This window comes from Nicotiana tomentosiformis, chromosome 2, assembly GCF_000390325.3.
Source record: "Nicotiana tomentosiformis chromosome 2, ASM39032v3, whole genome shotgun sequence".
In the NCBI taxonomy this organism is placed as follows: domain Eukaryota; kingdom Viridiplantae; phylum Streptophyta; class Magnoliopsida; order Solanales; family Solanaceae; genus Nicotiana; species Nicotiana tomentosiformis.
The window spans coordinates 50,208,983-50,223,574 of record NC_090813.1 but is presented as its reverse complement, the minus strand read 5'-3'; the positions used below and the strand labels follow the sequence as shown (position 1 = coordinate 50,223,574).

The 14,592-nt window shown below is 39.4% G+C and overlaps 1 protein-coding gene and 1 non-coding gene across 2 annotated transcripts; one reads left to right on the top strand and one right to left on the bottom strand.

The window, feature by feature from the left end:
• Positions 1 to 188: 188 nt before the first annotated feature.
• Positions 189 to 1,218, top strand: LOC104096597 (uncharacterized). The gene has a single exon (XM_009602982.3). It carries the CDS (start codon positions 221 to 223, stop codon positions 1,109 to 1,111), a length of 891 nt encoding a protein of 296 aa, XP_009601277.1. The 5' UTR covers positions 189 to 220; the 3' UTR covers positions 1,112 to 1,218.
• A 3,033-nt stretch (positions 1,219 to 4,251) lies between these two features.
• TRNAL-CAA (transfer RNA leucine (anticodon CAA)) lies at positions 4,252 to 4,335 on the bottom strand. Its single transcript has one exon. It is a non-coding gene; the product is annotated as a tRNA-Leu (tRNA).
• Positions 4,336 to 14,592: the final 10,257 nt, after the last annotated feature.

The following is a 14,592-nucleotide window of genomic DNA, read 5'->3' as shown; positions in this document are numbered from 1 at the left end:
ACTTAATGTAACCTATTTTAGAGCCAAGAAATAAAAGAATTGTAGAATGCCGGCTGTTGGCTACACCAATAAACACCACTACAATCATTGAAAATATAGTGAGATCCAATAATTCCACATTGGAATAGCTTTGATATAAGTAGAGGCAAGGCATCATTCTCTAGCATTCACTTGATCACTGAGTTATTTTCAGCATTAGCTAACATAACAACTCTTAGAAATGGCTAATTCAAGTCATGTTAGGTCTATTAGTTTTCCTTCTCGAACACAGCTAGAGTATCTCAAAGTTGAGATTGAGCTAAACAGGCTAAAAACATGGGAATCCTCATCAATTTCTTCAACAGCAACTCCTCTTAGTTTAAACACCATTCAAAAAGGCATTGTAGGGCTAGCAGAGTTGTATAATTGTGTTCAAAATCTTCTCGAGTCCCCGACAACTCAACAAGCTCTCCTCAAACATCAAATGGGAAGATTAGTAGAAGAAGCTCTTGAGTCGTCGGTTGGATTAATAGACTCGTGTGGCACGACGAGGGAGTTGGTCTTGATGATGAAAGAACAAGTGCAAGATCTTCAATCAGTATTGAGGAGGAAAGTAGGAGATTCAAGCATACAACATTGCGTCGATGCGTATATTAGTTTTAGAAAGAAAGTGAAGAAGGATGTAGCCAAGAGTCTTAAAGCTCTAAAGCAAATAGAAAGCAAGATAGGATCATCTCCTCAAGTAGATTTAGATCAGTCTTTATCTAAGCTACTTTCTTTGCTAAGAGAAGTATCTGTCTTGACCATCTCAGTACTAAGATCCCAACTATCTTTCTTGTCCGCGCCAGCTTCAAAGGCGAAGAAAAACGGGTGGTCATTGATATCAAAGATGCTTGTCACAAAATCATTGGCTTCTAAAGGACATGAAAAGTCAATCAACGAGGTGGAATGTGTTGATTTTGTCCTTTGTTCATACCTTGACGGCAGTGATTTTAAAGCTGATATACCAATGATCCAGAGAAAGTTGAACACATTAAATTCTGGTCTTCAGGGGCTTGAGGCTGGCACGGATAGCTTGTCAAGGCTATTGATCAGAAACAGAGTCTGCCTCCTTAACATCCTTACTCCTTAGAAGATATTGAACATTAGTATTAAGGCATCCGTTTTTGTAAAGATATGCCTATTCTTGAAAACCAATTTTGTAAGATATGGAAGTGAAATATACACGGCAGAGTTCAATCAATCCTTTGTCTCATTCTTTCATTCCTCTTTTCTAATCACTTTATTTTCATTCGATTACCATACTATATGACAGAAGTCATAAGCTAATTTACGTTAAGATCAATTTGGCTGACAAATTTGCCCCAAGGCCAAATGACCCGTCCAACCTGCCCAGGGTTGGGCTGATTATTGACGCGCTCATTTATTAAATGCTGTGTAAATATTAAGGACATGATGTACTTAACTTCATGAATGTTGTGTAAATATTAATGACAAAGTGTCCTGTATTTTGCACCTTCCGTTGTTAAACTTTAGGACATCATGTCCTTAATTTCATATGTGCAGTATAAATGTTAAGGACATGACGTCCTTAACTTTATGTGTACAGTGTAAATATTAAGGACATAATGTCCTTAACTTGTATTTGCACCTTCTGTTGTTAAACTTTAGGACTTCATGTCCTTAACTTCATATGTGCAGTGTAAATGTTAAGGACATGGTGTCCTTAACTTCATGTGTGCAGTGTAAATGTTAAGGATATAGAGTCCTTAACTTTATGAGTGTTGTGTAAAAATTAAGGACATGGTGTCCTTAACTTCATGAATACTGTGTAAATATTAAGGACAAAGTGTCCCGTATTTGCACTTTCCGTTGTTAAACTTTAGGACATCATGTCCTTAATTTCATATGTGCAGTTTAAATAAGGACATGACGTCCTTAATTTCATGTGTACGGTGTAAATATTAACGACATCGTGTCCTTAATATTTACACAACATTCATGAAGAAAGGGTAAAAAGTCTTTTCTTATTAATTTTAATAGAATAGTGGCTATTTTTGCTCATCATTAAAAATAATGGATAAAAACTAAATACCATGTTAAAAAATGGCTACCCCACGCCATTTGCCGTAAATTCGGTCCATCTTGACCTAGTTCATCTCACCCCATTTAAAGTTGGGCTGGTTTTTAGCCCAAATTGATCCATGAGTAACTTTGCCAAAATATCTTAGAAATATTTTTTTTTGTTTGATATGTTATATATGACCATAATAAAAGGAAAAAAAAGTCTTATTTAATAATTATACAATTCATAAAAAAATAATACATATTAATTAAAGTTTGGTAAGAGTTGGGCGGGTTAGGCTATAACCCAAATTTTAGCCCATCTTGACCCAACTCATATCAACCCAAGTTACTTTTAGGCGGGTTATTTGACCTGCCCATTTTTAAATTCAACTCATTTTGACTCGTCCAAAATCGATCCAGCCCGCCTATTTTACACCTCTAATTTTGACAATGGCTGACAATAATAATGAAGTTTAACTCAGTGCAATTTATCTACTTGGGTGAATTGAGCTAATTCTAACTATCGTGCAGTATAAATGTTACCTCAGCAACTTCTAGTGAATGGTTACTGGTAGATGAAGCAATTGTATATCATTTTATTAATGACAATGTCTCTATTTATATAGATTACAACAGTAGCAAGAGTCTTATAAATGAATGGGATAGCAACAACTTTCTATACATTCAAAATACCGATAAAAACAAATGAATAAGGATATATATCACTAATATTATTTGGTGTTATTCCTTGTTTTCGGATATTCTGTTATTAAGCATCAATAGAAATAGCTTAGTGGATGGGAGCATAATTTACATAAGTAACTAAAAAAAAGGTAATTGATAAAGGATCTAACATTTCCTCGTAAAATTTGTTTATTATACTCTTGAATCCATGTTAAGACCAATGATTTTGTGCCTTGATTAACAACGAGAACTTGGGATCATGTGGACTGAATGTCATCCTAGTATAATATGGCATTATTGTCGGACTCCGTTTTGGGCGAAAAATTGCAGTGGTGTCCTGTATGGTTGCCTTCATTTGCCTTGTACCCACTTTTTAATTTTTTTTTAAAATTTATACCCACTGTTTAAATAACTTTAGGCCTTTTTCTACTCTTTCTTCTTCTTCTTCTTCTTCTTCTTCTACTAACAATGATTTTATATAGTGTTTATGAACATATTTTAAGGTAGTTTATGATGTTTTATAGTAGTGAGCTGTTATGACACTTTATTTTTTACTATTGTTTAGGGTTTCTTCTTTTTCTTAATTGCAAAATAGGTTCGTTAGATTTATTGTTATTTTGACAAATTGATGATTGGAGTTTGTTCTTGATTTGGAGGTTGTGTTTCAAATTTGAGCTCATTTGGAGTAGATTTAGGTATTAAATCGTATATTGGATTATTAAATTTAGAAAAATAAATTTCTGTTTCTGGGCAAGTTATACTTCAGGTGCATGAAAACGTTGGTTGCACTTCAGACCTTTGGCCTTAAGTGCATCTGAAGTGCAATTTTTCACTTCAGACTTATTAGTCTTAAGTGTAGGAAAACGTTTGTTGCACTTAAGGCCTTAAGTGCATGTGAAGTGTAATTTTTCACTTCAGACTTAATGGCCTTAAGTGCATGAAACCATTGGTTGCAGTTTAGACCTACTTGGCCTTAAGTGCATCTGAAGTGTAATTTTTTACTTCACACTTATTGGCCTTAAGTGTAGGAAAACATTTGTTGCACTTCAGACCTTTTAGCCTTAAGTGCATCTGAAGTACAATTTTTCACTTCAGACTTATTGGCCTTAAGTGCATGAAACCATTGATTGCACTTCATGCCTATTTGGCCTTAATTGAATCTGAAGTGCAATTTTTTCACTTCAGACTAATTTTTTTTTTAACTTCAGACCCGATAAGTCTGAAGTTGATCGTAAAGTGGGTAGCCTTGAAAATATTTTTGCAAAGTGGTTATAAGTTCAATTGTGACCCTGAAACTAGGTATAGATGCAAAAGCCCCACTTTAGGCTAATGCATAAAAACAATCTATCTAGCTTTTTATATGTTTAAAAGTTTGGTGTATATATTTCTTCCTATTTGTGATTCTTCCCCTTTCGTCAAGCGTAAAATAAGCCTACTCCATTTTTATGCTCTTGTCAATGCCAGACACAGCCTAATAAACATTGAGTAAATCTGTTGAAGCCCAAAAATAAAAGAAGAAATTGTCAAAAGTGGGATTTGAACCCACGCCCTCTCACGAAGACCAGAACTTGAGTCTGGTGCCTTAGACCACTCGGCCATCCTGACCAACTTGCTATTCTGTTTCATCATATATTTATTTATATATAGAAATGATGCTCGTGCTTCTCCCTTTTCTTGATCTTTTCTCCAAGCTATTGATTCGGTTTGCACCAAATTGTGCTGGCTTGTATATAAACTGAAACAGACATATTATTCCACAAATATTGAAGTATTTTGTATACGGTCGAAATAGATTTCGACCTTCGTACGATTGATCGAGGTCGAAACATAATGGATCGAAGAAAGACTTCGTAATATCGAGATGGGTTCCGAAGATGGTACAAACGAGCTTCAGATTTCAGGTATAGGTCAAACACCGACTTCGAAGTTATTATCGACCTTTGGTCCGAATCTAACTATGATGAGATGATTTCGAGCTTAAGGGGCAGAGGCCAACCGAGACCGAGTCCGAATCATCACCTGATCCCGAGTCTACATCGAGCTCTAGAAGCAATACCGACCAACACCGAGGCCGATCGAGCTCGAGCTCACAGAAGAGCCGTTGCAAACACACTTAGGGAGAGAATCTCGGCGAAAATTAGAAAAAAGCTGATTTATCATGGGTTCTCCACTATGTATTTTTAATTATATCTAAAGTAGGACCCTCCACTATAAAGAGGATGGCTATATTTCTGTAGAAGACAACTTTTTTGGCTTACATTGTAACTCAAGCATCATATACTCCTATATTGAAAAATTATTCTTTGAAACTTCATAAATCGGTTCATCTTGCTTAGTCCCAAAAGTCATCTTCTTTCCAACCTCGTTTATTTTGCATTCCTTGTAATTTGTATTAAGTTATACCACGTAACCTTAGAACTACGTACAAATTCAACTCTATTCGTTTTTTGGGTAAACAGTTTGGTGCCCACCATAGGGCTAAGGATAACAGTGGTTATTTGATACGAATCTGCAAAAATACACCGTTTTGCGCTTGTTTTCGAAAGTATCTTGGATTTCGGATTAGCAATGACTAACTATCAATCAAATGGCCTTACCTATCGACAACGAAGCTGGTCTTCAAGATGAGAACAATAACTTGACACCCAGTACCGAAAGACCACTTGCCAACGCCGTTGGAGCTCGAATCGAAGTGCCAAAAGACATCAATTCGCATGTGGCCATTGAGGCGAACCTACATTCTGAACCTGAAAATAGCATTCATGGTGGTACTCGGTCTGCAGCTCGATATACCCATAACGTCGAGGAAAACGATATCAGCTTGCGTATGATTTTTGAAATGTTGCAAGCTCAACAGGCAACAATAGCTCAGTTGCAGAGTCAAACCCAGATACCGAGTAGACCGAAGCCTAGTCAAATAGAGAGTGAAATCAACGGAATCAGCTATAGTGAAATCAAATGAGCAAGAATCAGGGACGAATCCCGAAATTGCTAAGATGTTCGAAGAACTGACCAAACGAATAAAATCGGGAGAAAGGAGGATCGAAGCAAACGACAAAAAGGTAGAGACATACAATTCCAGGGTAGATCAGATCCCGGGGGCACCACCAATATTGAAGGGCTTAGATTCTAAAAAATTCATACAAAAGCCTTCCCCCCAAGCGCGGCTCCTAAACCGATCCCAAAGAAGTTCCACATGCCCGAGATTCCTAAATATAACGGAACTACCGACCCCAACGAATATGTCACCTCATACACATGTGCCATCAAAGGGAACGATCTAGAGGATGATAAGATCGAATCCGTATTATTGAAGAAATTCGGTGAAACCCTGTCAAAGGGAGAGCAATGATATAGTATCATAATTTGCCATCTAATTCTATCGATTCTTTTGCTATGCTTGCGTATTCCTTCGTAAAAGCACACGCCGGGGCCATAAAAGTTGAGACCAGGAAGTCGGACTTGTTTAAGGTAAGACAAAAGGATAACGAGATGCTAAGGGAATTCTTGTCCCATTTTCAAATGGGACGAATGGATCTACTCCCAGTCACAGACGATTGGGTTGTTCATGCTTTCACTCAAGGTTTGAACGAACGAATTCGACGGCTTCACGGTGGTTGAAGCATAACCTGATCGAGTACCCGACTATCACTTGGGCCGACGTGTACAATCAGTACCAATCAAAAATTAGGGTCGAAGATGATCAGTTGGGGTCTGAACTCGTTACTCGAAGGGATATCAATCGAGAACAAAGTCCGATCAGGGATCGATACCGACCATATAACGAAAACCACAGAATCAATGAATCGAGACGTAACCCCGAACAAAGAAACAAAAGAAGTGATCGAGGTCAAGGGTCTCGGGGGCTGATGAACAGAAGTGGGTTCGACAGGCCTACCAGATCTAAGGAAGCGCCTCGGTTACCGGAGTATAACTTCAGCATTGATGCATCCGCCATCGTATCGGCTATCAGACGCATCAAAGACACTAAATGGCCTCGACCCATGCAGACCGATCCTGCCCAGAGGACTCTCAATCAAATGTGTGAATATCATGGCACCCATGGCCACAGAACGGAGGATTGCAGGCAACTAAGAGAGGAGGTAGCCCGGCTATTCAATAATGGGCACCTTCGAGAATGTTTAAGCGACAGAGCGAAGAACCATTTAAAAAACAAGGATTTCGACAAGCAAAATGAACAAGAAGAACCACAGCACGTCATTCACATGATCATCGGCGGTGTCGATACACCTCAAGGGCGGTGCTTAAACGCACTAAGACATCGATTGTGAGAGAAAGGCGATCTCGAACTCAGGATTATGCACCCATAAGAACTTTGTCCTTCAATGATGAAGTTGCAGAGGGAGTCACACAACCTCATAACGATGCATTGGTAATATCCGTACTTATGAATAAAACTAAAGTTAAACGTGTGTTAATTGATCCAGATAGCTCGCCAACAACATTAGATTGAAGGTCGTAGAACAGCTCGGTCTACAGGACCAGGTCGTACCCGTAACCCTGGTTCTAAACGGATTCAATATGGCATGTGAAACAACCAAAGACGAGATAATTCTGCCGATAAACGTGGCCGGGACCATCCAGGAAAAAAAGTTCCACGTAATCGAAGGCGACATGAGATACAACGCCCTTTTTGGAAGGCCATGGATCCACAACATGAGAACTGTACATTCGACCCTACACCAGGTTCTTAAATTCCCAACATCGAGGTAGTCAAAACAGTGTACGGAGAACAACCGGCCGCAAAAGAAATATTTGCCATTGAGGAAGCGAATCTGATATCCTCGCCTTCGCCAATAAAGGGATCGGACTCAAAAGGGGAACAAGATGCCAAATAGCAATCACAGACATCAGCTTTAACCCGACCGGAAAATCAGAAGATCGATGAAGATGATGATCAAAGGATCCCTCGATCCTTCATGCTTCCCGATGATTCCGACGCTACCCGATCAACGATTGAAGAGTTGGAGCAAGTCATACTAATCGAGCATTTGCCCGAACAAAAGGTATACCTATGAACCGGATTAACCCCCAAACTCAGGAATATGATTATTCAATTTCTTATCGATAACATGGATTATTTTGCTTGGTCCCATTTAGATATAACAGGGATCCCACCAGATATAACGACGCATCGGCTAAGCCTGGACCCTAGGTTCCAACCGATAAAGCAAAAGAGAAGGCCCCAATCCGAGGTAAAGCACGCATTCATAAAAGACGAGGTAACTAAACTTCTCAGAATAGGGTCCATTCGGGAGGTGAAATATCCCGAATGGTTAGCCAATGTAGTTGTAGTCCCTAAAAAAGGGAACAAACTTAGAATGTGTGTAGATTACAAGGATTTAAACAGGGCATGCCCCAACGATTCTTTTCCACTGCCTAACATCGATCGCATGATCGATGCCATGGCTAGCCACGAGATCCTTACTTTTCTCGATGCCTATTCCGGGTATAATCAAATCCAAATGAACTCGGAAGACCAGAAAAAGACTTCATTTGTCACCAAGTATGGAACATATTGTTATAATGTGATGCTCTTCGGGCTAAAAAATGCAGAAGCTATTTACCAATGCCTAGTAAATAAAATGTTCGAGGAACAAATAGATAAATTAATAGAAGTTTATATTGATGACATGCTAGTTATGTCCCTACCACAGAGGACCATCTGACCCATTTGCAGGAAATATTTGAGATTTTAAGGAAATACAACATGAAGCTCAACCCCGAGAAATATGCTTTCGGGGTCGGTTCGGGCAAGTTCCTCGGCTTCATGGTGTCAAATCGGGGGATCGAGATTAACCCCGATAAAATCAAGACCATCGAAGACATCGCCATTGTGGACAGCGTAAAAGCCGTGCAGAGCCGTGCAGTGGCTAATGTGACAGATTGCAGTCTTAGGCCGATTCATTTCAAGGTCGTCAGATCGAAGTCACAAATTTTTCTCTCTACTAAAAAAGAAGAACGATTTCGCTTGGACCCCGGAATGCCAACAGGCATTAGAGGAATTAAAATGATATCTATCGAGCCCACTACTTCTTCATACTCCAAAAACAGATGAAAAACTTTGCTTGTACTTGGCAGTATCAGAAATTGCGGTAAGTGGTGTCCTAGTTCGAGAAGAGCAAGGTACACAATTTTCCGTCTATTATGTAAGTCGAACCTTAGGAGAAGCAGAAACTAGATATCCACACTTAGAAAAATTGGCACTTGCATTGATAAATGCCTCTAGAAAGTTAAGACCGTACTTTCAATGTCACCCCATATGCGTATTGACCACTTACCCACTCTGTAATATTTTGCACAAGCCCGAACTATCAGGCCGATTGTCTAAATGGGCCGTCGAACTCAGTGGGTACGATATCGAATATCAACCCCTTACGGCCATCAAGTCTCAAATTTTAGCGGACTTCGTTGCCGATTTCACGCCGACCCTTGTACCTGAAGTTGAAAAAGAACTCTTATTGAAATCGGGTACATCATCGGGGGTATAGACCCTTTTTACGGACGGCGCTTCGAACATGAAGGGGTCCGGGCTAGGCATCGTTTTAAAGCCACCCACGGGTAACACTATTAGGCAATCTATCAAAACAACTAGGTTGACTAACAACGAGGCCGAGTATGAGGCCATGATTACAGGTCTCGAGTTAGCTAAAAGCTTAGGAGCAGAAGTCATTGAAGCCAAGTGTGACCTTTTGCTGGTGGTAAATCAAGTAAACAAAACCTTCAAAGTTCGAGAAGATAGAATGCAAAGATATTTGGACAAACTGCAGGTCACTTTGCACCATTTCAAAGAATGGACTTTACAGCAAGTTACACGAGAGCAAAACAGTGAGGCTGATGCACTTGCAAATTTGGGATCATCGGTCGAGAAAGGCGAGATAAGCTTGGGGACTGTCGTTCAACTCTCGAGATCCGTGATCTAAGAAGGTCACGCCGAGATAAATTCTACAAGATTAACTTGGGATTGAAGGAATAAGTATATTGAATACTTAAAGAATAGAAAGCTCCCATCAAACCCTAAAAATTTGAGGGCCCTACGAACCAAAGTTGCTCAATTCACATTAACTGCAGATGGAACGTTATACCGAAGGACATTCGATGGACCATTGGCAGTATGCTTAGGTCCAAGAGACACTGACTACGTCCTACGTGAGGTGCACGAGGGAACTCGTGGAAATCACTCCGGTGCCAACTCATTAGTCCGAAAACTAATCAGGGCAGGGTATTATTGGATCGATATGGACAAAGATGCAAAGGAGTTTGTTCGAAAATGTGACAAATGTCAAAGGTTTGCACCAATGATCCATCATCCCGGAGAGCAACTTCACTCAGTCCTATCCCCATGGCCATTCATGAAATGGGGAATGGATATCGTCGGCCCTCTGCCATCGTCCCCAGGTAAAGATAAGTTCATTCTATTTATGACTGACTATTTATCTAAATGGGATAAAGCACAGGCGTTCGTGAAAATAAGAGAGAAAGAGGTTATAGACTTTATCTGGGATCATATCGTATGTCGATTCGGGATACCTGCCGAAATAGTGTGTGACAATGGGAAATAGTTTGTCGGCAGCAAAGTGACAAAATTCCTCGAAGATCACAAAATAAAAAGGATATTATCAACACCGTATCACCCCAGTGGGAACGGACAGGCCGAATCAACGAACAAAACTATCATTCAAAACCTAAAGAAGAGGCTGAACGACGCTAAGGGAAAATGGAGAGAAATCCTACCCGAAGTTCTTTGGGCATATAGAACATCAAAATCTAGTACTGGGGCAACCCCGTTTTATTTAGTGTATGGCTCCGAAGCCTTGATTCCAGTCGAAGTCGGGGAACCCATTGCCAGGTTTCGATATGCAACAGAAGAGTCAAATAACGAGGCTATGAACAATAGCCTCGAATTATCGGATGAAAAACAAGAAGCTGCTCTCGTCCAATTGGCCGCCCAAAAGCAGTGAATCGAAAGATACTATAATCGAAGAACCAAGCTTCGCCATTTTAAAATCGGGGCCTTGGTGCTAAGGAAAGTCACCCTCAGTACCCGAAATTCAAACGAAGGAAAACTAGGACCGAACTGGGAAGGACCGTATCAGGTTCTCGAAAACGTCGGAAAAGGATCATACTGTCACGACCCAAATTGATGGGCCGCGACGGGTACCCGGTACCTTAATCAACCGAGTACTAACATAACGTATCTTTCATATTAATCTATCATATGTAAATGAACCGAAGAAAAGCATGGGGGAAAACAAACTTATACATATGACATGTGGGCCTATAAGACCAAAATAACCACTCATATACTGAACATAGGCCGACAAGGACATACAATCTTTTACGTATATGACATCTGTCTACAAGCCTCTAAGAATACATAATTGTCATAAAGGTCGGGACAGAGCCCCGCCATACCAAACAATACACATCTAAATCATACTGACTAAACAAGCAACTCCGGAGCAAATGAAGTGCACCAACATCTTCCACTGAGCTGATCGCCTACTTGGAGGACTCTCGACCTGTCTATCGAGACCTGCAGGCATGAAACGCAGCGTCCCCAGGCATAAGGGATGTCAGTACAAATAATGTACCGAGTATGTAAGGCATGATGATCAATACATAAGAGACATTGATGAAATATGGAATAAAGAATTCCGCTTGTAAGTCTAAATAACTTTGTAAATTCTGAAACAATTCTAATGTCATGCACGTGCGTATAAATGTCGTGTCATGCATAGGTATAGGTGTACATAACATCATCAAGCCTCTGAGGGCATCCCATCATATCATCTCGGCCACTGTGGGCAAAATCATCAATATATAACGATGTAACCTTTTTCCATATCCCATATACATATAATATACGCGTATATACCATTATGCCTTTCATTAATGTCATGAAATAAACTTTAGCAACTTACGTATTTTTTGAGACCCATGAACAAATGATAAAATAATAGGATACATGGGGAATCAAGAAATATAGACACCCCTAGTATTTCTATGAATAGAGTCATTTATGAAAGTTGCATATTTTTCTCGTTTCATTTGTACATTTGGATCATGCCAAAAGGAAAGAAGGGATAGCCTTAACATACCTGAACTGATTCTCTTGACAATCCCTCTAACACACGTTAATTGCGATGAAACACGTGACGACGAGATCAAAATAAGGAACAATCTGTATGATATTCTTGAGAAAGATTGTACCGTACTCCCTTAAAATTACAAATCCCACGTTGCTATAGTATTAAGTAGTCTTTGTATGGAACATTTGAAGCAATTACGTTGCCATTTGAAGTTCTGTCACGTTTTGCTATTACATAATTCCAAATTGGGTTGCTGCTACCTCCATGGACATCATGTTAATACTAATTCAAGAATGGAATTATATGACATCATAATCATTCTCACAGTGGCTTTCATCTGTTAGCAAGGAAACATAAGATCTTAATCTTAATGATATGGGAAGGTGTTTTAAGATCATGGTTTGTGGCCCCCACTTTGGATTACTTAGTCACCAAATTCTTCTTAATATGTGCTACCTTTTTACATGACTTAAGAGTCATTTCTTCGCTTGATTCTTGGGCTGCCACGTTGAGCATAGGGATTTCATTAAGCTTATCCAACAATTATCCCCTTAATTCCTTAATTACATGGTAATCTCCCACTAACAATCAATAACCAATTATTCACATAATTAGAAATTATCTCAAATTACTTAAAATACTACTTGTTTTTAACACACTTTCTACATCTTACTATCATGGTCATGTGGTACCTTGTATGGTACTAGTCCATAAATACCGGGTATTTTAGCTCGGGCCGTATTTTATCCCAAAATGTCAAACTTCGATAAAATTTATTTTTTTTGATTTGCTTACCCTCTTACCTTCACGAATTTACTTATCACTTGTTTGAAATAGCATAATCCTTATAATCCCAAAATAATCTCATTCCCGAACTTACGTCGATTAACTTACGACGAAGCTTTAACGTACGAAAATGCAGAATGTAACATCTCATTTCCAAGTTTACATTAATTTACTTATGGCGTACTTCCACGTACAAAAATATGGGGTGTAATACATACAAGCTCGGTATCATAAACGACAAACAACTATCAAGCAATTGGAATGTTTCGCACCTAAAACGATACTACTACTAAGGTACGACCCTCCCATATTCGTTTACCTTTCGAAACTAACCCCTGCAGGAGTCCGATCAGGAGCTAGGATGGATCCTTCAATATGAAGGCCTAGGTTTGAAAGCACGCACTGCATTCTTTTTCCCTTAGACCGGTTTTATTCCAAATGGATTTTTCGGCAAGGTTTTTAATGAGGCAACCATTGATCGTGCTAACTTAGAAATAAATCGACAGTATCCGAGGCCTCTTTACAATCGACCTCGAATATTGGGGGGAATTATCCCTCAAATATATCAAGTTCGATGCAAGAAAGTTACTTCATAACAACAGGGTTCTGATAGGAAAAATTGTAAGAGCTAAATGGTCAAAACGAACCATGCTCATGTAGTTGGCCCGAGCCCTGACACAAAACATGGACACATGTACAATGACTTGCAAAGAAAAATTTCTTCTTTACCGATATCTTATATCTAAGAAAAATTCCCCTATTTCGAGATTTATTATGCAAACAGGCTCAAGGTAAATCAACGAGTTCGAGCAACACTCACTCAACTATTAAACCTACGGGCTACATTACTTCGAGTTCGAAATCACTCACTCGACTATTAAGCCTACGAGCTACATTACTTCGAGTTCGAATCACTCACTCGACCATTAAGTCTACGGGCTACATTACTTCGAGTTTGAAATCACTCACTCGACTATTAAGACTACGAGCTACATTACTTCGAGTTCGAATCACTCACTCGACCACTAAGTCTACGAGCTACATTACTTCGAGTTCGATATCACTCACTCGACTATTAAGCCTATGGGCTACATTACTTCGAGTTTGAATCAATCACTCGACCATTAAGTCTACGGGCTACATTACTTCGAGTTCAAAATCACTCACTCGACTATTAAGCCTATGGGCTACATTACTTCGAGTTTGAAATCACTCACTCGACTATTAAGACTACGGGCTACATTACTTCGAGTTCGAATCACTCACTCGACCATTAAGTCTACGGGCTACATTACTTCGAGTTCGAAATCACTCACTTAACTATTAAGCCTATTGGCTATATTACTTCAAGTTCGAAATCACTCACTCGACTATTAAGTCTACGTGCTACATTACTTCGAGTTCGAAATCACTCACTCGACTATTAAGCCTACGGGCTACATTACTCCTAGTTCGAATCACTCACTCGACTACTAAGCCTACGGGATACTTTTATTTCGAGTTCGAGCAAGCACTCACTCGATCATTACGCCTACGGGCTACATTACTTCGAGTTTGAATCATTCACTTGACTACTAAGCCTACGACTTACTTTTACTTCGAGTTCGAAACATTCACTCGGCCAATAAGCCTACGGGCTACTCTTATTCCGAGTTCAAGCAAGCACTCACTCGACTATTACACCTACAGGCTACATTACTTTGAGTTCGAATCATTCACTCGACTACTAAGCCTACGAGCTACTTTTATTTTGAGTTCGAGCAAGCACTCACTCGACCCTTATGCCTACGGGCTATATTACTTCGAGTTCGAATGACTCACTCAACTAATAAGCCTAAGGGCTACATCATATCGAGTTTGAGAAATCACTCACTCGATTAATAAACCTACGGGCTGTTTTACTTCAAGTTCAAACAATCACTCAACTCGACTACTAAGCCTATGGGCTACCTTATTTCAAGTT